Source organism: Lycium barbarum, chromosome 4 (genome assembly GCF_019175385.1).
Source record: "Lycium barbarum isolate Lr01 chromosome 4, ASM1917538v2, whole genome shotgun sequence".
Lineage (NCBI taxonomy): Eukaryota > Viridiplantae > Streptophyta > Magnoliopsida > Solanales > Solanaceae > Lycium > Lycium barbarum.
In genome coordinates this window covers 36894802-36920752 of record NC_083340.1, presented here as the reverse complement: position 1 = coordinate 36920752, position 25951 = coordinate 36894802, and the positions used below count along the sequence as shown (strand labels likewise).

The following is a 25951-nucleotide window of genomic DNA, read 5'->3' as shown; positions in this document are numbered from 1 at the left end:
CATGCTGATGAACTGCTAAAGTTGTGATTCCATGAGTCATCGCTCAAGCTCAAACCCAAATCTGGGGCCATGAATGCGCTCACAGTGAGTCAACCGCTGGCTGACTACACTTGAGAACATACATCGTGCCTACGCTGCGTGTTTTTGCCAACAGTGTGAGAATGCGTCACACAATCAAACAAATATCACAAAGATTAGGTAAACTGTTGAAAGTATCATAGAAGTACCGATACATATGTTAGGGCCCTCACGGTCAGATAAAGCTTCAAAATTAGTTAGACCAAGCTCATGCTCGCGCCCCCCCCCCCCCCCCCCCCCCCAAAACATGAATAAGATAGGTTAAATGCAAACACATATACGTACATTGTGCTTTTAAGAAAAAACGAGCAAATTAAGAGTTAAAAGTTTTACTTGTTTCGAAAATGAAACACTTTTCTTTACTTGGATGAAGTCCACTGAAACGATCTCGGTTGATCTCAAGTCTCAACCAATTTAGAATCACAAATGACAGGGTCCAAATTAGTGTAGGGGAAATAATTTTATAATTGTAGGAGACTTCGAGGTCAAAATCAACTATTGGTTAGCTTAAAATCACCTCTTGCGTCGACGGGTCAAAATACGAAATAAATTACGTGCAGGCATTACCCACTAGCTAAGGCATTCAATTCTGTAACTAATATATGATTTTGATATTAATTGTTATGTTAAAAGTCCAATTTTCTCCTTCTGGGTTTATGTAAAAATCGCGGTTCAATGAAAATTATCGGAAGTCCAACGTAAGAAATCAACCTCAAATATGGGGTTGAAACTCCACCTTTTTGCGATTCAAGATCAAAAGCTGTTGCGCAAAAATCCTTAATTCTTTGTTTAGAACCTGCTAAAATTTCATAGCAGCTTTTGTACTACTACAGTCCATCTTCCATGATCTCGATCACTGCCTACGCAACCTCAATGCAACTGATGTTCAGGCCTTTGGGATCGTGACCGCGACCTTCTCTTCATGGTTCGTGCAAGAGGCTTGACCTGATTTGATCAGGCTATTGTCCCTCATGGTCGCGATCCCTTTTCCTGCGGTTGCAATGACCAAACGTGCTAGACCTTCGCAGTCACAACTCCCTTTCCTTCTATCGCAAAGAAGGAAACTAGGACCAGCAAATATCTGCAACTATCCTAGTTGCTTTAAATGTGCTGAAACACCCCCGATCCCTTGAGTCCCAAAACAAACATACCCACAAATCTAAAAACATAAAATGAACCTATAGGAAGTCTTAAAATCATGCAACGATATGCAAATACTCAAAAAGGGATTTTTTTAATTTTGTTCTCAATGTTTGCTTGAGCTGATTTGCATAATTTGAGTTTCATAAGTTTCATATACGCTGCTTTCAAACCTTATAACAAGTGAGTCAAGGTTTATTTCAGTCTTAAACTAGGTATTTACTTGGAAAAGGATTTGAACATCTCCAAAAGTTGCTCTTACTGGAAAAAAATTTGAGCCGACTTCAAAGTTGTGTGAGCTGACTAAATGTTATATAAAACATCTAAAAATTAAGTGAAACAGACAATTCATCCCCTGATAGAAAATTGCCAATGAAATCGCATTCAATTGCATTTTTAATATTAGCGGGACTTCCAATCCACTCCTCCAACAGAGACACTAGACTACAGGACTCTAATTTGACCACAATCAATCAGTATATTATTCTGAAGTTATATTGCTTCATAAAGTACGTGCCAACATGGAGTTTTCAGTTCAAATGCTTGGACGATTTCAAGGATTGCACACACACTTAGTTGCACTAAAATCAAATGCGAGATTCTCGATGTGTTTTGTTACACATCCCAAGTTTAATTTTAGGAAGAAGTTGCTCAAGTCCTAAGATGTAAATTTTTCATTTTGATGTAAGGAACATTATCACTATGTAAGAGCCTTACTAATAATGGCGGACAAACATGCCTAGAGAAGAAAATACTCGAACAATGGTTAGAAATTTGTCACAAGTTTAATCTACTAAAAAAATGTCGACATCTAATTAAAATACTGTAGTTAGTGATATTATACTTAGTAGGATATGATATGACATGAGAAGTAGTAAAACAGCCTTTGACAAATCATTAGAATTTGTTTGCTCGCAACTTGTGGAACTTAATTCATATATTTTATCATTTATGGAACATTTAAAATCTTAAAAGAATTGAAAAATGTATCTGTGGTAAGCTTGTGGGGGATTTTACCCGGGGGGGGGGGGGGGGGCAAGGGTGATGCTGGTAGGGCATACATTTATGAGGTTACATATCAGCCATATCAGATTGTAATATTTTTATAGACATCTCTATTCTCTACTAATTAATTAATTTCCTAATTAATACGTTATACGCACTAATATGTTGTTTCATTTGGTTTACATGAAATATGAGCAGCACTTATATTTTACTCAAACGACAGTAATTGTACTTCCAGCAAGAAGTCCACCTGGTTTTCTTCTTTGAATATTGAGTGGCCTTGGAGCAGCAAGTGTGAGCTCTAAGTCTGGCTTTGGTGGATCTTGAATTGAAATAGGATCACTTGTAAAAGTACTTGAATTAATAAATGAAAGATCAACTAATGTAGCTGGCATATTGGAATATTGTTGACTGCTGGACTTTGAATCTTTGTTTGATGAAGTAGTACTGAAATTTATCATGGAAATATTTGTTTCATCATCTGGTGTCTTCTCACATGAAATGGATGTGGCTCCATTTGTCTTGACAACCCTTTTATCAAACAGTAAGATAGTTGATTTATCCATCCCAACCTGATCAATATTAGGTTATTATAAATGAGTGAAAAAGAAGCAACTAGCTGAATTTTAAAAAACAAGCAAAAAGTGAAAGAATTTAGGAAATTATAGATTGGAAAATTAGAGCTTTTAAATTTATAAAATCTGAAAATGAAACTGTTGAAAGGTGTAGGCCGTAGGGTATTCAAACTTAGAGTTTTCTTTAGCCACCAAGTATATATTGATTTGAAATCTATTGGCCCGACTAATCCGATTTCGTATCGGATAAGACGGGTAAGGGTACTGAAGCACTTCCTATCAAGAAATTCTTGTTTGAAAATTTGAATCCAAAAACTCTGATTAAAGATGAAGAAATTTTAATCATCCCACCAGACGTTTTGATAATCATTTTTGCACAGTTTTACCAATAAATTTTGAGGGATGTTACCTTGTCAAAGAGACTACGTCTACGCCTCTTTCTATTGAGGGAATTTTGGCGAAGAAAATACTTTTGGGCATGACTTGCGACTTGGGTTGGTGTCCTTGTGGTGACAAAGTTCCTAGAAATGCCCCTCCAGTCTCCTTTACCAAGTTTTTCCAATCCAACTAGAAATATCCCGTGTTCTTCCTCTGTCCATGGAACTCCTATGGAAATTTCCACAAAATCTCTTATTTGAAAAATGTTGAATATATATAAACTAGTAAAAGTAAACGAACCGAATAAAGTTAGAATAATTCAACCATAGTTTTGATAGTAAGAATGAATGGAACTTGATATTGTTTAAAGAAAATTCAGGTAGTATACATGGACAATACAAAAAATATTTACACAATCAATTTACTTATAAATTATTACAACTAAGTTCTATGATAAGCATTATTTTGGTGATCTAATAAACTTGGTACTTCTAAGTTGTAAGTTGTAACTAATATTCTATTATAAATTAAATTATAGTGATAATATAAAAAAAATAATTCATATTATCAATATATATAACTTAAATCCTAATTTCAAAGATTAAACTCTTGACTTTACTCATGAGTATAGTCCTATAACATTGGAGATAATTGCGCACATAACATTCGTTTTTTATGTTCTCTTTGAGGAGCCGCAACTCCCACTGAGGTCGTTTGGCAATTTAAAAAACAAATAGCAATTAATTTATCACGTGTGATTTGATGGTAATTCCTTTGTGTTGATTTTAATATAATTTACACATAATAACAACGACATGCCCTCATAAGTGAGGTTCAGGGGAGGTGGATGTATGTAAATCTTATCTTTACCTTTGATGGGGCAAAAAAGCTTGTTTTTAATAAACCACTACAAGAGAGTACAGAAATGACAATAACGATTTTGGCAACAAAAATAATATGGTTGGCAAAATTCAATATTTGACAACAACTTAATTTTACTGTTGGCATAGATGATGAATCTTTTAAAAATATTTTCTTTTGTTGCCAAATAATTTAATTTTGTTGTCATAGTATTGACTGTTATTGCAAAAAGTACTTTTGGCAACAACAAAAAAGTTGTTGCACGTCGTTGCAATAACAGCCGATGGGAAAAGTTTATACAACAACAAAAAAAATGTTGTTGTGAAAAGTAATTTTTGCAACAATAGTATATCTATGACAATAAAAATATTTTTGTTGGCAAATGTCTTCTTTCTTGTAATGAACCCTCCGCTCAAGCAAAACGTTATTTAAAGCAGGTTTGAATATTATCATTCTACCATTAGTGGTATACTAGTTCTGTTGATATAAACTTCAACTAGAGAAGCCAGAATGTCACATAACCAAGTTTCAACTCTAACTAACGACAATATGAATCGGAATACAAAATTAAAATACAAAATTAACTTCTTTTCTTCTCTTTAATCGGAAGAAAGATTAAGAAATTGCTATTTTCAGATCTATACTTCCAGATTGCAATTTCTTTGACATTTTACTGATAAATTTTCTTATAATAAAACAGAAATTCTAGCAATTATATCAAATTTATTGGACCTAACGAAAAAAAGATCAAGTAATTATAGAAAAGAAATTTCTCACAAAAATTTAACCCATATTTTCCTCCAAAAAGAAGATAAGGGAAAAAGAAAGAACGGAAAAAGAGTCCTTACAAAACAAATCTTTTCTAGATTTTCATAGGACACGTTATACAACAACATACCAGTGAAATCCCACAACGAGAGGTTTTGAGAGGCTAGAGTATACGCAAACCTTACATTTACCTTGAGAAATAGAGAGACTATTTCTGGTAGACCCTCGGCACAAAAACAGGCAATTCAAAGTATAAAAAGTCATGACAAGATACTATAAAAAAACATGAAAAAGCTAACTGAAAAAAAAGAGTCTTAACTACCGCAAAATATTACTATAATCGAAGTATAAGAAACAACAAATAGTAACAGAAATTGAAGGACAAAAAACTACAAGAATAATATTACGATTACTAGTATAAACAGATAAGTAGGACAACACTCAACTACATTCTAACCTAATTAGTGTCCTCCTGCGTGTACATCGAGAGAGAGACCCAAATCATAAAAGCTTTTTTGAAATTAAGTTGAAACTGATATTTTGTAAAAGATCGAATCTTGCAAAAGATATCAAAGCAAGCAGCATCTAACATAACTTACACTTTGAAATAAAGAGAAATCGAAAAAAAAAATCACGATAGTAATTAGAATACTAACCCTTTTTCTTATATGAAGTTCTTCCAACCAATACATCAGAAAGATAGACATTTGACACTTTGTAATCCTGCTTTTCTTCAGTAAACATGTCACAATAATTAGATGCCATAATTCCATCTGTTGACGATGAAATTTTAGATGAATTCGGAAGGCAACCAACACTAAAACTCTTTTTCATGGAAGGAGGAGGTATTTCAAGCTTCACTCCAAAAAGTTTCATACCAATACTTTTTTCATCATTTTTTGTTTTATGAGTTTTACAGGTTCTTGAATTGTGACCTGTTATGCCACAGTGTGAGCATTTCCTCCCCATTAACAAATATGAAAGCTCAAAAGGAGAGAGGACAGAGCTAATTAATTTGTATATGAAAATATTTGGTGCACATGGGGGCTAAAGTTTGAATCATAAATAGAGTATTTAAACGAACTATTCTTAATTTATTGGATATTTTCCGCCATGGTTTTGATTAATGAATTGTTGACCCTCTTTTTTATTGTTGGTCTCTCTATGGTCAAGGATAAAAGTTTGTTTATCTATAGACTATAGTATTAGTACTATACATAATGGGCATCTACCATAGTTACTACTATTAGTTAGTACAACTTTTACTAGGGTTATTTTATGAGACATAGGTACTATACGAAATAGCAAAGAGGTTTTGCGCTACCGCTTTTTAATGAAGTTTGAAATAAAATTCGGGTTTAAAAAAGTAAATATCGGGAAGGGATGATTTTCAAGTTTCAAGTTTTACGCCTTAATAGAATTAGTAAGATAAGGTCTAGCCCCCTATACTTTTCCTTTGCATTTCGCTATTATTATTATATAAATAAAAAAACTAGTCCTAGCCCCTAGGCACCCCCGCCTAGTGAATTTGCAAAAAAAAAAAAAAAAAAGATCATGAGCACCATGTACTTAAAGTGTTTAATTTAGATGTACCAACTGGGTAAAGGTTATCTATGTAATTTGGTCAAGTATAAAGTAATTACAAGTAAATATTAATGATAAACATTAGTAATTGATAACTTGATAAAATTAATACTCCCTCCGTTCATATTTACTTGTCTATTTTGACTTGGCACACCCATTAAAAAGTAATAAATACAATGATAATTTTACTATATTACTCCTAATTATTATAAGTCATCTTGGAAGTAATAATTACTCTTACTTAATAATAAGGGTAAAATAGATATAAAATGATAAATTATCTCTAAGTTTTTCAAACTGGACAAGTAAAAGTGGATGGAGGGAATAACAGACATGCTATAATTGGGGGCGGATCCACCCTTTAGGGTGGGAGTGGCATGGTACTCCCTAGATTGATAAATTTTTTATATACCTATGTTGCAATTTGCTTAAACTAGGTTAAATATTTGATCCTGCCACTCCCCAGTCCCAAATTAGACAAATGTGTCATGGCTGGTAGACACAAGTTTAAATCTATCTTGAACATTCTCGGACTCCCATTTTTCTTTGTGCTTTCTAGTTCCTTTGTACCAGTAATTCCCTTTTCGGCTCTCCCAATTTTCTTCTTTTTATAATTTATATTGTCTTTCCTCTATTCTATTATTTTATCTGTGATCTCTAGCGAGAACACACAAATAGAAACTTCAAAATCTCTTAAATTAAGCATTTCTCTTAATCTCAAATCTGAGAGTATTTAAATCAAAAAACTTGGGTCTCAATGGGAATTTTGGATTGAGATCAAAATTCAATTTTTTTTTTTATAATTTCTTTTGTTTATTACTCCCTCCGTCCATGTTTACTTGCCTATATTTTACTTGGGACACTCTTAATAAGCAATAAATAAAATAAGAAATGAATTGGAGTACTTAATAATAAGGGTAAACAGGTATAAAATGGTAAATTATGTCTTGGTTTTTCAAACTATACTATATACAACTTACAAGTAAAAGTGGACATATATTTTTAGTAGAGCGGACAAATAAAAATAGACAGAGCCACAGAGGGAGTGTATTATAAAAATTTGTGCTATTCTATAATTGTTAAATTCAATTTAAATCACTTTACTACTTAAATTGTGATGGAAATTTCATAAGCATTGCTTAGAAAAAACATGAAATTTATAATTTATTTTTGAGAACTTGTAGTTTATCTAATTCTACATTTACTTATGGGGTGTAATTACCTATTGAAGAGTTTTTCTATTATTTATCTTATTTTGATTAGTGTAATTCCCTTATTGAAGATGTTATTTTACTTGTGCAAGTTCATTTTTTAATATATATAAAAGATGCAAGTCCCCTGGTGAAAATGTTGATTTTGCCTTGTTGTTATTGGGTGTTAATGGGTGTGATTCCTTGTTTAAGATGCTAATTATGTTCGTTTCTTGATTTTTGAGATGTAATTTTCATATTTGTAAATAAAAAAAGGCCTATTAAGTTGACCCGAATAAACTAAAAAGAGATGGACCCGACCCAAATACACGTTCTTAACAAGATGAACATTGAAGAAAATTGTGGCACCCGCCACATTTAAATCCTGGATCCGCTTCTGGCTATAATAGATTATATTGTCGGTTTCAGTATATAAAATTCAAATTCTTAAAGAAAAGAAAAAAGATTTTTGTTGCGGGGAGGGGTGAGGGGGGTTGGGGGTGGGGGGTTGAGGGGTGGCGCATGAACTTTCAAGCGTAGGATATACTTAAAGAGATACAAGGTATCAAAACCATATCTTTTCTTGAATAAAGCTTGGAAGGCTTCTAGAGAGGGTTCAACAAACTACATTGATTAACGTTTGAGCACGTTTAGGTCATGCATGGATTAAGAAAGGTGGTTGGGAAGAGAGATAACTTAGAGATGAAAGGAGCAAGTGTCTGACATTTGGACAATTCAGTGGAGCATGGAATATCTTAGTTTCATATGGAAAAACTATACTTGTGTTTCAATCTATATGCCACTCTTCTTTTTTTTTTAGTATATTCCAAGAAAATGTTTAGTCTATTCCAAGAAAATGACGTCTTTCAATGTTTGATAGCAGTTTGACTTTAAAATTCTCATTTTTTATAAACATACAAATATTTATAATTTATTTTAGATCACAAATTTCAGAAATTTTTCTTTCATTTTTAAATTTACATAAATTGAGACGGGGAATACTATTTTCCATTTCGTTGTTATTTTCAATGGAAAAGGTCCTAAAATGCCCTTGAACTATCGGATTTGGTACAAAAAGCCCTCCGTTTACTATCGGGCTAAAAATGCCCTCGCCGTCAACCTTTTGGCTCGTAAATTCCCTTATCTAACTGTCCCCTTAAAATAAAATACTAATAAATAATTTTCTATGACGTGGCCTAATCTGATTGGCTCAAATTTAAACCCTTCCCAAATTTAAAAAAAATCCACCCATGACCCGTATTTTGACCCGATCCGTCTGAAAAAATCTCTACCACCACCATGTCGAAGATCCAATCCATCTTCTTTTAACATAACATCGGTTCTTCTACTAACTTGAAGCTTCAAGCTTCATTAGTGGCTTTCACGGAGTTTTCAACTTTTTTACTCAGGTTCTAAGCTCCAATTATATGATTATTCATGCTGCCAATTTAAAAAAATATTATCACCCAACTGATTTTAACACCCAAATTCACAAATCTTGAAATTCCGAGGCAAGCTTCGAAAAACTCCTTCAATGGCTACTTTAGTTCACTTCTTCAATGGAGTTTTTTTTCTTCCAAGTATGCTCAATCACACTTGAGCTTAAGAACCAAATTCCAACGACCAGGTTTAAATCTCGAAATCATATTTTCAAATTGAGCTCTATGGTCATCAATGGACGTCTGAATTTTATGGAGATTTCATGAGTTTAAACAAGGAGTATTTTTGTTTAATGTATGTTATTTCTTATTTAAATTTGCTTAAATTATTGACATTTGATGGAGAATACAAAGGGTAGAGATTTTACTGCTAATAACACGGATGGATTTGCGATGCATCAGCGGAGTGAAGTTTTAAAGTAAATCGGTACTGTTGTTCTAGTCTAATTTTTTGGTTATGAGTTTCATCGTTCTGCTTTTTACGGATATGGGTTTCTTTGTACTTTTTTTTTTTTTTTTTGGTTCTTGGAATTTTCCGTTTGATGAGATTAATTCAATAAATTGGTGATGAAGATGATAAACAGTATGAGGAAGATGAAGAACAAGGAAGATTATTGACAATTCATTTTAGTTTAATGAGGCATTTAGGTGGGGCGGGTATGGGTTTTAGGTGGATCCGGGCTTTGGGTTGGGATTTTAATTAATTAGGTTTATTTTAAATTAGCCTATAGAATCCTGCCACGTAATAAATTAATTTTTTAATTATATTTTTAAATAGGACCGTTAGAAATAAGGGCATATGAGTCAAAAGGTTGAGGATGAGGATATTTTTAACCCGATAAATATACAGATACATTTTGGTTCCAAATTCGATAGTTCGGACATTTTAGGTCCTTTTCAGTATTTTCAATTGAAAGTTACAAGATCTCAACCCTCTGCTTCGTAAATGGTCCCACTGACTCATTAGCACCACTAAAATGGATTAAGAACTTGAGATACTTGGCCTCTCAAAAATATTTAAAGGATGTGCTAGTAAATGTTTGTCTAAACAAATTCTATATTATAAAAATAAATGGGAAATGCTGCTGTGGATGGTAAATTTTCTAATGTTGATGAGATGTTGATCAACCAGCGTAATTTAGTTGGAGGCTTGGAAAAAAGTGACTTTGGTTGTTATTACGCACCCTTCCAATCAATAATCTTTGTGAAGTGTAGCGTCACCACTTACCACCTTTCATTATCAAACTTGATTATTTTAGTACCACCTTATAATATTAGAAATAAAAATCCAGTATGAATAGTCAAAATCTGAATCTTTTAGTAATACGATATTCATATATTTCTTCCGATGAACATTATCATTTTCTTTTAATATATCTTTTTGGTAGGTAGATCTGTCCATTCTATTATATGATTATCATTAATTAAGCATAAAACTCTCAGTTAATGTACATATATGGAACTCTTTGGATAGCAAGACCAATTAATTAAGAGCATGGCACAAAACAACAAAATATAACAAATTTAGTAGGACAACTTAAGTACATTGAAATGATTATTACCGCCATACGAGAATATTGCTCACCTAATTTCTTTGCCGTACTTAATTTTTTCCCCTGGAAAATATAAAAAAAGAAAAAAACAAAGCGAATAAACTTATATGTATGCACCCATTGATAATTGTCACGAAGTCGTTATGGCACCGACACTCCAACCTGGTAGGCTTAACAATTCCAGTTTTAACCAATTTTCATTAATAAGTCATAACATGTCTTGAATATCATAAGTGCAAAAGTAATACATAAACCCCCAAAATCTGACGATATGAGATCATGAAGAAATACAATTATCATTATAAATACATTGTCTACGACAGCAGGGGATTTGCCTTCTGGGCCGAGCTCGTCGCACGGGGCTTGCCTAGTGCGGGTTATCTCTCATGTGTTGTTTGCGAGCTATTGCACAAGAGCTGGGTTTACCCTATGCACACCCAAAGAGTAGCGGCTGCGGGTTCCCATGTCATCAAAAAAAAAAAAGTACATTGTCTGAAGAGAAAAGACGGGAAGATAAAGGTAGAGAAGGAATCTAGTGATGTGCATCAGTCAAGCTGCTCATCTTGATTCTTCGAGTACAAATCTCTAAACATGGCCTCAGACTCTGCTAGTGCCAAAATATCTGCATCTGCAAATAAATAAATAAATAAATAAATGTAGTATGAGTATAATTATCAATCGATACTCAGCAAGTATCATTGACCAAACCCAACAAGGTAGTTGCAGGGGTTGACCTTTAATTAGAAATACTTGCTTTCAACCTGTACAATTTATATAGTCTCAACAGTTAAAGGATAATCAATAGTACAAGTACTCTACCAAGCCAGCTTAGTAGTTAAGCACATATACAACAAGTAATATACACAAATAGCAGTCAATGGATCAACGATGCAATACTGACTCTATCAACACAATTTAACACAACCTGCCTGCATACTGACTCAGCCGGGGGAACCAGGAATACTGACGTATGTGGGACAACCACGTTGCTCACACGTAATCATACACCTCATGGATAATCTCCACGTACAATATATATGATCTCCACGTACATATCAACACTTAGCACAAGAGATATCAATGTGCCTAACATATACCCAACACAGATGATCACAAGCATATAATAATAAAATCAAAATCACATATGCAAGTGTATGGCATATCAATAAAGCATGATTATCAGCTAAACACGTAATCTACATAAGCATAACTCAAAATATGATTGACATAGAAATATCAGCCATGATATCCTTTCTAGCATGAAATTGTACTCAGTTAATCAATCAATTAGTCATCAATTAAATAAGGCATAATAGATAATTAACCCTAACATGTCACCCGATGGTTGCATAAGAACTTGTCACCTCACCTATACGCCCTTTAATCTGAGATCACTTCATTTATCATCTAATTAGGGAAACTCCCCATCAAAGTCAAAATCTTAACTTACCTCAAACCGAAGAGAAAGCTAAACACCCCAAATGATCTTGCCTTTTCTTAGAGACTGAATAATCCTAATCTATTCAAAAGTGCACTCTACAGAATTAAACGAGTCTAACGTTACCAATATTGCAATATAAATGGCCGAACTAAAAAGTCAACAAAAAGTCAAATCAAGCCCCGGGGTCAAAATCGTAACTTTGATACCATTTCTCGATGCTCATACAACCACCAGTTCGAATTTGTAATCAATTTCTAAATCTGTCGAAATTGATTCAACTTTTCGATTTCATAATTAATCATCTCGTAAGCCTTAGTAAAAAAACCCCAATACTTTCAAATCAAGTTCGCAAAACAAGGCGTTAAATTAATGGAAAATCATGCATGTTAATAACTCAAAATCAAGTGAAAATCACTGATCCAATAATCCAAGATGAAAATCACTCTTTGGGTCTCCCCAAAACTGATTCTCTAACTCCTAAATGTGTTTTGAACAAATGCACCCCGATCTGAAATTTAAAACACTGTATTTCCTTGACAAATGTGATGGGGCCCCTCGCGATCATAAAGTACAATCCAGGAAGGACCACACGACCGTGACCTCCCTCATGGGACCGCATACTTGGACCAACCAACTCTCCGACCACGGACCTCCAACAGCCTCGTGAAGGCCAAAAATGCTACACCAAAGAAATATCTAGTGCAACTGAAGTGATATTTTTGCATTCGAAACTCACCTGAACCCTGTGGTTACAATCCAAACATACATACAAGTCCAAAATTGTTATACAAACCTATAGGAACCTCCAAATCACGAATTTGAACCTTTTTAGTTTTATATTTGACTTTGGTCAAATCTTAACTTTCCAAGTTTCTAGTTTAGGTTCAAGCGTTCTAAAATGCACCTGATTGAACCCCTCGGGACCCATGCCACCCATACCCTCAAGAGGAGCCAACATTGTGTTATGGGTGGCAAGACCCAGTTGCTTAGGCTCAAATCATGTATTTGTATTAAAAATTCATTTAATATGTGTAGATAATCTATGCAGAATCTAGTAAATAAAAACAATTGTGATTCAGAACCTATAAACTAAAAATCTTGGCTCCGTCTCTACACCTATGTTGGATGGAGCTCCTCTCCATTTCCACTCTCTCCATTTTCCCCAAGTTTCTACTTAGATGAGAGACACATGTCATAGTTAAGAGCTAAAGGTTAGGATTTAATTGTACAAAGCAAAATCTTAATCATGGTTAGAATAATAATTATTTCCTTTATTTACTCTAAAAAAAATTGGCAATCCCACAATTTAAGCTAAAATATTTATTTGATTCATACATATATTTAATTTTTTTCTCACTTTTCCTTCTTTATTACGAGTTCCTTTTTTTTTAACAGGTTTTTTTTTTATTTTTGTACAGGTACTAATCTACAATTTCTATATTCTTTTCCCTAATTCATCTTTACATTCCTATCAAATATAAGAGAAATAGGCATCATTCGTTTAGTGGGAAGTGGGAACAGTAAGATCAAATTAAATCAACATTTAATATTTTAATTTTAAATTAAAAAGAATCTGTATGATGTTAATTTTCTTTATTTTTGATATAACTCATAGTTACAGATAATTTTTAGCAATAAAATTGCTATAAAAATGAATAGAATAAGAATCATAAGTGCTGCCATGTCTTAAACGTCCTACGAAAAAAATGTAATTATAAATGAGTTATTACACAATTTGACCAAATGTAGATATTCATGATACGTGTAATTAAGAAAAAAAGGAACTCGTAATAAAGAAGGAAAAGTGAGAAAAAATTAAATATATATTTATGAATAAGATAATATTTTTGTTAGAATTGTGGGATTGCCAATTTTTTTTAGAATAAATAAAGAAAATAATTATTATTCTAACTATGATTAAGATTTTGTTTGGACGAATTAAATCCTAACCTTTAATTCTTAACTATGACACGTGTCTCTCATCTAAGTAGAAACTTGGGGAAAATGGAGAGAGTGAAATTGGAGAGGAGCCCCATCCACCTGTGTTTGTACCAAATCAAATCATGTTACCATGATTAAGTGATTTATGAAGTGAATACATACATTAGTTAATCATAATTAATAGCCTGTTTGGCCAAGCTTATAAAATCAGCTTATTTTAAAAAGTATTTTTTTTAAAAGAACTTTTCAAAAAAGTACTTTTGGCTAAAAACAGTTTGTGTTTGGCCAATTAATTTAAAAGACATTTTTGAGCAATAATTAGTGTTTGGTCAAGCTTTTAAATAGTGTTTCTATGTGTATTTTTCTCAAAAGTACTTTTCAAAAAAAGTGCTTTTGAGCAAAAGCTATTTTTTTAGCTTCTGAAAAACTGATTTTGCTACTCCATAGAAGCACTTATTTTCTCCCAAAAGCTTGGTCAAACACCTCACTTTTTTTCAAATAAGCACTTATTGAAAAAATAAGTACTTTTAGGGAAAAAATAAGTTTGGCCAAACAGGCTATAAGTGTAATTAATGTATGTTCAACATGTCATGTATCCATTGATTTGGTTTAAAAACGGCAAGCAAATCCTTATCCTATAGGGTATGGGGAGAGGGCGGAGGATTTGTAGAGTTGATACAAATCTATATATATAATAAAGCTAGGCATAGACAAGGCGATGTGACACCTCTCTATGACCATCATTCATATTTATCTTTTTTCTCATTTTTTTAACTTTTTTAATTCATTTTTATGCATAATCTATTAACTAAATAGATTAAACAAATTCTCACAAAATAAATATATCACTTAATTAGCCCACGTAGCAATAACCAATGATGATCTTTGTGACCTTCTCATTTAATTATAATAAACGTGCTATGTTTCAAAAGAAAAAAAACTGAAAAGTCTTTTCTTTAACTTTGTTAACCAATGGAAAAATAAGAACAACCCATTTATCTTCCATTAGTAATCCCAAAAGTCATTAGTCAACCTACTTTTTTTTTTTTGACCTGCTAAATGAATTAAATGGATAAAGAACGTGGATGAATGCGATACTTATTTGATTGAATTCAATATATAATAAATGTGATATTCATTATAATGTAAATGATCCATAATTTAATTGGGAAAAAATGAAATGTCATCGTCTACTATATAAGTCATTCAACAGGATTAAGCCAATCAAACAAATTTCGCTACAAAAAAATATGGCACCACTCCCAAATATTTAGAACTATTCTCTTCTATATAATGCTAATGGTGGTGTGAGGAAGAAGATAGGGAGGAAAGAAAAAAGGAAGAAGGAGTGATAGCACTAATAATATTAGGAATATATTAGCACTGGGTGATATAGTTCAAGTTGTGACAGTCGGATGTTAAACAATACTGAAAAATCTACTGCAGATTCTAGGAAACAGAGATATGAAGGCAAGAAGGAAGAAGGATGCAAAATTCATGCATCATTTACCTACGGAATTAATGGATTGGGTTTGATTTATTTTTTTTCCTTTTCATCCCTTTTCCACCTTCCCTAGAGGAGTGAAGAAGTATAGAGCACTTTATTTGATTGTTGACCAACGGAAAACATAGGAGGAAAAAATGCAGAGTTTACACAATTATTTTTCTAAGTTGTACTTTTAACTTCTTTTCTTCTTTCCATATGAAAAACTAATTTAAGCTCTTTGATAAGAATGACAAATAATTGAACTGAGTGAATAACACAATAGCTATTTAGAGTTGGTATAATGTGAAAAAAAAAAGTTCTGTGGATTACTTCATTTAAATTATATTAGTAATGAAAAAAAAATCATCGGAAATGTTAGTAATTTGTTACTATTCACTGTGTAAGTAGATTTCATGCTTTTTATTTTAGGTGTAAGTATGAATATATTCGTGCTGATGTCTTTTCAGTTCTAAACTTCACAACTCATGTGATGTGGTCGTAAGAAAAGTGATGTGGCATGTCTGATAGAGTAGGAAAATTATGTATCTTTTTTCTCATTTTTTTTTAAATTTTCATCCTAATCTTTCCGTTTATTTTATCTTATAGAGTTCATAACTCACACCTTTATCTCCGTAATTTTTATTCTTAATGATATTCATAACTCTCAATTCCTTTAATTTCATGTCCTTAACCTCCAAGAAATTGATGTATAAATTTGTGATTAATATTGAGAGAAAAGAGCATACTCAGAAAATGACTCAATTTGATTCGGTCTAAAATCACTTATTCTTCGTAAGACACTTTTTTCTCACATGAACTTCAACCTAACAAATGTCAAATCTTACACAAAGTTGCTGATTTTAGTATTTTTTTTATTTTCTGATTATATTGTGAATCTTTTTGGGTAAATGTTGAAGAAGCATATCTGATGGAAGATAAAAAATTATCCAAGATATAAGTCAAACGGAAGCAAGATATATGCTATTTAAACTACATTCCATTTCATTAATCAAGATTGTTCGATTTGAAGCTATAAGTTCATGCACCTATTTAGTTTCTCACATATCGAATGCAATGGAGATTTTATAGTAAAAATAATTACTACATAAATACCAATTCACCATTTAGAGATATGAATATGTTTTGAAGTAGCTAAACTATATATTGGTTACGTCTTAAAAGTTGCTTCCCAGTTCAATATTAAGACTTAGAGGTGCTTATCTACATGTTGCATTTATTTTTATTTAAAAAAAAAAAGGGAATTGTTCTCCTTCATTGCAGAGAAGTAAGAAACATTTTTGTTTGCGCTTACAAAGTTTAAAATACGTAATCAATAAGCAATTATGGGATAATAAAAAAAGTTTGATGCCATAAAAGATCAAAAATAATTTTTTAGTATCTAATAAATATATTATAGCGGAAGAGGAAAATTTGAATAGCTATGTTTAAAGACTTTTGAATTCTTTAAAATAAGGCACATACAAAAATTAATGTTCATAAAAAATAGGATTATTAATTACTTATAGTAAATGATATTTATAATTAATAACGGTAAATAATACTCCGTTATAATAATAAACACCATAACTTTTACGGTGGAATAGGAAAAGTAAGTAGGTGTATTGGAATAACTATAGTGCAAGAGGAAAAGTTAAGTAGGTATATTTAAAGACTTTGTGTTATTTAGAATAAGGTAATGCAAAACATATTGGGCAAATATTAATTATTGCACTATGTATTTGTGGTTGTGTATTTAGAGACTTTTCGAATTATAATCTAAACAGAAATTGATGTCGCAAACAAATTTAAACTATCAAAAGTGGGAGACTTTTATTTAGATATATTCTTCTGGTTGTGGAGCTTTTTCATATATGTGTATGTGTGTGTAGGTTTTTGAGAGTATTAAATTTTATCTTTTATATCTAGACTAAATTTAAAAGTAAACAGTTTCGTGATTTCTTTAATCTCTAACCGCGCGAAGCGTGAATAAGTTGACTAGTTAGATTATATCCAACGTGTGATATTCGAAATACTAATTATTAGTGTGTCTTTTAACCTTAATGCTCGTTGCATTACCAAGTGACATGCAAGCGTGTAAAACATGGGATAAAATAATGGGTTCAGATCTTTTAATTACCCTTTTAAAGCTATCGAAGCAATCCCTGATGTACCAAAACGAATTAATTTAAAGCATAAAGATGTAAATATACGCCTTAACTTTGCGATTTAGAGTAAATATAACCCTCGTTACAAAAGTGGTGTATATATACCCCTGTCGTTACAAAATGGCGCAAATATATCCCTGTCGTTACAAAATGGCGCAAATATAACCTTTTCGCTGACGGGGTTTTTTTAAAAAAAATAATTTAGGTTATTTTTTAATTAAAAAAATGCCACGTGACTTTAAAAAAAAATCTACCCATTTTTTTTAGTAGACATACTTTTCTAAAGCCACATAGTAATTTTTTTTTCTAATGGATCGGGTCTGGTTCATTTGAAAAAATGGGTAGACTTATTTTGTTTAAAGTCACGGAGATATTTTTTTAAACGAACCATACCCGACACACCAGAAAAAAAAATTACCATGGTTTTAGAAAAATATGTCTACTAAAAATAATAGGTAGACTTTTTTTAAAGTTACGTGACATTTTTTTAAATTAAAAATAACCTAAATGATTTTTAAAAAAACTCCCGTCAGTGAAAAGGGTAATTTTGCTCCATTTTGCAACGGCACGGATATATTTGCACTATTTTGTAATGACAGGGGTATATATACACCACTTTTGTAATGAGAAGTATATCAATTCTAAATCGCAAAGTTAAGGGGTATATTTGCACCTTTATCCTAAATTAAATAATGATTAAAACAAATTAAGAGCACATGCCATACTAGAAATTTCACAGTTGGCCAGCACAGTATAATGATGTACTTATTTTTGTGTCACTAAGCGATATGATGAAAATGGCCAGCTTTTCTGTTACGACTGCTTTTGCTTGCTTTCATATTCTTTTTTAAGCTATAAATTTTTAAATTGGTGAAACCCATGTTATGTTAATCATGTTAAAGGGCAAAATACATCAAAACACCCTTAAATTATACCTAAAATGTCGATATCACACCTAAACTATACGAGCGATCTATTACACACCTTAACTCTTAAAAGTGAATTAAATTACCCCTCCACAGACCAAAACCCCCAATTAGTGAATGGTGTGGGCGACACTCGCCCTTGGGTGAAGCCACGTATTAAATGAAATGATTTATTTTATAATCACGTCATTATAATATATTTAACATAATAAACTCATTTTAATACCCAAACCCATTTTTAACACCCATACCCATTTTAACACCCCAAACCCGTTTCAAATCACCCAAACCCACATCAGACGCCCAAATCCTAATTCAAGAAAACCAAAGGACACCACAAACAACAAATCGTTCAATATTGGTCCTAAATCATATATTTTTTTAGTTTACCTGCTCAATATTGTCGGATTTCATAGAGTTTTTTAGTTTTTCTTCATCTTAAACCTATAATCGAAGTGTTGGTGATTTTTTGAACTTGGACGATTCAAAGTTGGCTTTTTTGTTGACGTTTGGAGGACAAACATCGACTGTGTTACTAAAAGGTTAGTCCCTTGTCTCATTTTGTTTCTGTGTTGTGCGATTAGAACTAGGGTTTTTTTGCGTCTTTAATTTTTCTACAAATTTACAGTGTAAATGACTGGGTAAATGCTTGAATATGTAAATGTCGATTTGGTTGTTGTGTATTTCATTGACTATGAGATTGAAGTATTTATACTGTTTTCAGGTCGAAATATGTCTTATGAACTGATTACTTTGCGATTTTACCATGGTGGGAATTTAACGACTGCAAAAATCCGTACGTTGGTGGACAAGTAGCTGAATTTACACGTATGGATTTAGATAGGTTTTGTTACTTTGAATTGCTTGATTGTGTGAAAGAATTAGGATATGACCCTGGTAAATGCACCATTTATGTTAAATTTGTCGATAGTGTGGTATTGGTAGAAATCAAATGTGATAGGGATACAACCCGAGTTGCTGCATGTTTGGGGGATGGGGATATTTTGGAGGCTTTTGTGTGTCACATGGTTGAAGAGCCCCTAGTGGTCCCAGCCTTATTAGAATATGTAACCCATGTGGAGAGGGAAAGTGATGTTTCTTTTGATAAAGTGACTGGTCAAGACATTGGGGGTAGTGGTGTTCCATCTTTTGATGCCTTTGATGCTGGTTTAGAGCCACTCAATGAACCTCCTTTTGAACCAACTCAAAATACTGCCCCTCTCCAACCTAACTGTCCAAGTTCTGTCCCTTGTACTCCTCCAACTGTTGACAATACTGAATCAAATCTTCCTTCTAATACTATTGCTGATGCATCAAATCCTGCCCCTAATATTACCACTGAACCAAATCATGCCCCTAGCACTACTGCTGCTGCATCAAATCCTGCCCCTACTACTACTAATGAATCTATTCCTGCCCCTCATACCACTGCTGAATCAAATTATGCCCCTCATACTACTAATGAATCTTCACAAACTAGGGTTGTCCTTGATTTTTCTGAAACTGGTAGTGATTTAGATTCATACCTAAATGGATTGTTTGATGAAGGAGAAGTATATAGTGAGAGTGATGTAGATGAGGAGCTAACGGGTTTTAGGGAGGAAAAGAGAGCTGGAAAAAGAAAAAGAAGGAAGAAGGGTGAAAGAGCTCCTGTCCCTGAACATGTTAAGTTAGGTTCAGGACCAAAAGGGCCAAATGTGGGGTATGATGAATCTGAAGGTGCTAATAGAAATACCATGGAAGGTAAGTTGGCTGGTGATGAGCCTTATTACCCCTCAGATGAAACTTCCAGTTTTGAGACTGATCCAGATGACATATTTGATGATGATGAGTAGTTGAACAGAGAGTAAAAGCAAAAAGAAGGAAGGTGACAAACAGAGTTGTGTTTGATAAAACCTCCAAGAAAATAGTGTGGCAAACAGGCCTCCAATTTGAAAGTGTTAATGAATTTGGAATTGCAGTTACCAAGTATGCAGTCCATGAGCATGTTGCCATTGAAAAATGTATTAATGAACCTACAAGGGTAAGGGTTAGGTGTGCAGAGGGTTGTCCTTGGAATTTATTTGCTAGTCTTGACTCTAGGACTAACAACTTTGTGGTGAAGAACTATAATCCAATTCACAAGTGTGACCCTACCAATAGCAACAAGCTTTGCAATACCAAATTCTTATCTAGTCACTATAATGAGAGAATAAAGGAACAACCAAACATTAGGATTTTTGAGTTTCAGCAGCTCATTAAGAAGGAGTTGGATCTTTATGTTGGTAGAACTGTGTGTAGAAGAGCAAGAAACAAGGTTTTAGCTGAGTTGATGGGTGACCATGTTTTGGAGTTTGGGAGGATTTTAGATTATAGGGATGAGTTGTTAAGATCAAATCCAGGTAGTACATGTGTAGTTAGGCTTAGTGATGAGACATTTGAAGGTGAAAAAAAAATGTTTAGAGGATTCTACATATGTTTTGATGCAATGAAGAAGTCATACTTAGCTGGTTGTAGGAAGTGCATTGGTTTGGATGGTTGCTTTTTAAAGGGAATCTCAAAAGGTCAATTACTTGTTGTTTGTAAAGATGGAAACAATCAGATGATGCCACTAGCCTGGGCAGTAGTTGAGGTTGAGAAAAACACAATTGGACTTAGTTTATTAGAATTTTAAAGGAAGATCTTCAGCTGGGAGATGGGACAGACATTGTTGTTATAACAGATATGCATAAGGTAAGATTTAAGTGTTGAATTCACTCCATTTCATAACTCTTTACCCTAGTGTTCTTTTACTTTACTAATTGCCTGTTTTTTATTCCTCACAGGGTCTTGAAAGTGCCACAAAAGAGCAGCTGCCCAATGTTGAATATAGAATGTGTGTTAGGCATGTTTTAGCCTATTGGTCCTAAAAATACAGAGGCCTTGAGAGGAAGAATTGCTTCTGGAGGTGTGCAAAGTCAACTTTTGAGTCTCAGCTGAATGAGAACTTAGACTACATGAAACTTTTGGGAGAAGAATGTCTTGATAAGTTGATGCACTACAACCCTGAAAGGTGGAGCAAGGTTTACATGAAATATACCACAAAGTGTGACATTATAGACAACAATATGGCTGAATGTTTCAACTCTTGGATACTGGCTGCAAGGCACAAGACTGTAATAACTATGCTTGAAGAAATAAGAGTCAAAATGATGAAGAGAGTAGGACAGATGAGGGAGTTTTGTGACAGTTGGATTCATGACTTTTCTCCAATGGCATTGAAAGTTCTGACAGAGCATACTGCAAGGTCTATGAAATGCAGTATTGAATGGAATTCTGATACAGGGTATGAGGTTCTTGAAGGTCATTTTAGACATGTTGTGGATCTACCTAGACAAACTTGTTCTTGTAGAGCATGGATGTTGAAAGGCATCCCATGTCCTCATGCAATTGCTGCTCTTCACCACAAGAGGTTGAACCCAATGGATTACATTTCTCAGTGGTTTGGTAGATATGACTGCATTTAAGTTTGTTTTGGGCAGTTGTGACTGCACTTGAATTGGCAGTTGTGACTGCATTTAACGTTAGTTCTAATCTGTTTTGCAATGTCTAATAAGTTTTGAATTTATGTCCAACCTTGTATCTTTATGGCAATTTTGTTAGATTTTATTGTTGGCAGTTTTGTTAGCCTTTATTGTTGGGTTGAATGGCACTAATTTTGTCCAATTTTGGTCAAGTCTTGGTACACTTTTTGAAGTCATTGTAATCTATTTTCCGAATTCATTTCTGGTCAAGTTTTTGACCACTTCCTTTGGCTTCTTTAAGTGAGGTGGTTGGTGATTAATGTTTCACCCAATTCTTATTAAATCATAGTTCTTTCACTACTTCTCATTGCAACCCCTCAAACCAAAAATGACTACCATCCTAACAACATTTGAGAAGAAGTTAACAAAATCATACGTTGACAAGGATGACTTCATATTTCCTTCCCATACTTTCCAATTCCTTCCAAACCATGACCGTGAAGGGATTGTTCTTCACAATGCTCACGCCTACTATATGCAATATAAAGTGGGAGCACATAAGCGTCTTTTCCAAGGATGGAAGGCGTTTGTTGATGACAACGGACTGCAAAGAGGAAATGTTTTGGAATTTCAAGCTTGCGAGGTCAGCGGGCGCATATGCTTCTTCGTTAATAAGAAGGCACCGGAGATCGTAATTATAGAATAGGTCTCTTTATTTCTTTTCATGTTTTATGCCTTCAATTAATGAAAGTTCTTTCAATGTTAAATGAAATTTTGTTACTGTTTTATGCCTTATACTTACTAATTTTGCAAAGCAATTGCACAAGACTAAGAATTGCAAAACAACAACATTACCAATTCATTCCACAAAATGCCAACACTAACAAGATGTTTACAACACTAACAAGTGCAACCCCGCTAACAATATGCCAAAAGCACCAAAACTTACTACTACAAAATAACCCCTAACGACATGCCAAACTACAACAAGAGCTTAGGGAAACTTCATTGAAACACCTCTAAAAAAGATTTTTGAAATAGAAAACTTACTACTACAATACAAATACATAATAACGAAATCAAAAGAACTTTCTCCCTTTTCTTGGACTTAGCCAACTTTCTCTTCCAGTTCTTATCTTTTTCCTTCATCTTCTTAATGTCTTCTCCAAAATTTTCTAGTTGAATTTCTATGTTGTTCATATCAATTTTGCTTTCCACGGAGTTTGTTGACGGAGAAGACTTGTAATCATCTTTTCCAAAAGCCTCCAATGATGCTTTAAGTTCACCAATTCTTTCCACCAATTTAGGAATAACAAATTTGGATCTTGGATCAATGTCAGCATCTTTCCAAAGATAAAAATCACATGATCTAGCACCCTAAAATGTAATAAAATCAATAAAAAAAATCAGTCTTTCAACTCTTCAAAGTTCAATATTTGAAAGGCAAATTCACTTCTTCAAAGTTCAATTTTTGAAATAAATTTCACTTACACCATAATATGGACAACTCCAATATTTTCTACTAGGGTTCCTTGGGGTCCAAGAAGTCAACAATGGCAAAAGAAATCCATGTTTGCATCGCACATCCTTCAACTCATGATCATCCTCTTGCTTACAAAACTTACTTAAGCCTATTTTAGCCATTGTATAACAATCTTTACTAGAAAAGAGAAAACAAAAACAAATTAAGCAGTGCTCCATACGAAATGAAAGATTATATACAAACGCAACAAAAAAAAAGGTGAATCCGAGCGATTTTTACAGCTGCGAAATACAACAATACTTGAGCTTATATAGTAGAACAAGCTAAATAAAGTTGAATTTAGTTACCTTTGATTCAAAAACAACTGGGGTTGAGCTCCGATTTGGGCGTGTTCTTCAGCAATTTAGGGGAGTTAGGGTTCTAAATGTTTAGGACGGGTATGGGTAAATGTGGGTGGGTGAAAATTTGAACTTAACCGTTAGGATTATTAATTAGGATTGTTTAATTGATTTTTCATTTTTTTTAAAATTATAATGGCCCTTTTTACAGCTCCAACGCGCTAAAAAATGTGGACAAATACGTGCCTGAGTTTGGGTCTCTGGAGGGGTAATTTAATTCACTTTTAAGATGTTAAGGTGTGTAATAGGTCGCTCATATAGTTTAGGTGTGATATTGACATTTTGGATATAGTTTAGGGGTGTTTTGATGTATTTTGCCTTAACAAAGCTTAATTTACTCACTGTTTGAAGATATTTAAAGTAAGAAAGACACGTCACCTCTGATATTCTTCCACGTTTGGCATTATCATAGTGGGGTATCTTTATATAAGCCAAACACCATCAAAGTTCCATGTGGGTAAATTGTGGCAGAGAGCATTAATAATGCAAAAAAACCAAAATTGTTATAAACCATTTGTCAAGTTATAATTTGGATGTATTATTAATGATTATACAACTAAGTGTATATTGTACCATTTGACTCCAAGTGATAAATACAACTTGTACTTGCAAGTTGTATCTTAGTTGTGTCTTAGTTGTAACTGTTACGTCCCGTATTTTTTATACATTGGGACAACCCGGATTAACTATGATAATTCAAGGCCAAGACTATTCCGGGATTTGAAGTCGGGACTTTCGACCTTTGATTTTATTTTGAGACATAAGTTGAATATGAAATTGATGGCATGAATACTTAGGAAAAATTGGAATTTAAAAATCTTGCCCAAAAATGGCCTTGTAGCCGTGTGGCCCACAAAAAGGTCCCACACATTGTGTGGCCAATTTTAATTGGTCCAACACATTGTGTGGGCCAAAGGCAATAGAGATATTTTGGGGACTTAAAAGATGACCCTTAAGTCATCTTTTCTCATTTCCACTTCAACACTAGAGAGAGAGAAAAATCAAGACCTTGGAGAGCAATACTCCCTCTAGCTCACGACTTGGACCATGGAAATTCAAGTCCAAATTTTGCCTCTCCAAAAATTAATTCTTTGGTACAAACCCACTAATTAGAGGTCCCTAAGTAACGTGGAAGTGTCGTTGGAGCGAGCAAGCCATCAAATTTGTGGATTTCAAACCCTAGCCTAATGGTGGAGTAAAGAAGAAAGGTAAGAATTTCTCTTGCTTTATGAGTTGTGAATGTTTTGTGCACAATGTGGTATGTTAATATGGATGGAAATCATGAAATATAGCATGTTGGAAGTGGGTTGTGTGATGGGTGTTCTAGCCGTGTGTATGGGTGTGGTTATGTAAATGGGTGTTGTGACAAAATTGATGAATTAAATTCCTTGTAGCATGTTTGATTGTCGTAGAGCGAAGAAATAAATTAGAACCATCTATATGTATATATGTGGGTGTGGCCGTGCATGGTCCCAAATGTTTGGCAAAGAACTCATTAATATCGCTTAGCGTCGAAATGGTTATTGTGATGACTTCTATGTTGGAAATGAGAGTTAATGTCCTGAATTGATATAGTAAGCGTTGCGGACTGATTTGGAGAACTTGGTGCACTTAATGCAATCCTTATAAATAAGAACCATTAACATATGTATATGTGTAGTGTGGACGAATGTGAGTCTTATAATGTGTCGAAGATCGCATTACTATCGCTTAGTATTTTAGTTGTCGTCGCTACGAATTCTAGTTGGAAATAAGTGTTTAAGTGACTCAAGAATGATGTTGAGATTTGTGGGCTGAATTGAGGATCATTGCGCGTTTGATGTAATTCGTATATCTATGAAAAGTATATCGATATATTGTGGATCGTGATACAAAATATGACTTGAAAATGAGGAAAGAAAATAGGGGGCTGCTCTCGGCTAAGGGGACTGTTTTCGGCCACTTGGAGAAAAAAATTATTTGATTGTTGGAAAAATTATGTGAATTGTTTAGAATGTTCTTGAATGTTGTTAGTATGGATTTGGGTGAATAATCGAATGTACGAACGATAATGTGGCT

At 33.4% G+C, this 25951-nt stretch overlaps 2 protein-coding genes across 2 annotated transcripts; both read right to left on the bottom strand.

Annotated features, from left to right (window-relative positions):
* Positions 1-2216: 2216 nt before the first annotated feature.
* On the bottom strand, positions 2217-5948 carry LOC132635891 (transcription factor KUA1-like). The gene is made up of 3 exons (XM_060352485.1): positions 5462-5948; positions 3208-3404; positions 2217-2795 (listed from the first exon to the last, which is right to left on the bottom strand). Exons 1-3 carry the CDS (start codon positions 5772-5774, stop codon positions 2436-2438), a joined length of 870 nt encoding a protein of 289 aa, XP_060208468.1. The 5' UTR covers positions 5775-5948; the 3' UTR covers positions 2217-2435.
* A 16984-nt stretch (positions 5949-22932) lies between these two features.
* Positions 22933-25250, bottom strand: LOC132638386 (uncharacterized). The gene is made up of 2 exons (XM_060355289.1): positions 23504-25250; positions 22933-23389 (listed from the first exon to the last, which is right to left on the bottom strand). The coding sequence occupies exons 1-2, from the start codon at positions 23711-23713 to the stop codon at positions 23018-23020; spliced, it is 582 nt and encodes a 193-aa protein (XP_060211272.1). The 5' UTR covers positions 23714-25250; the 3' UTR covers positions 22933-23017.
* Positions 25251-25951: the final 701 nt, after the last annotated feature.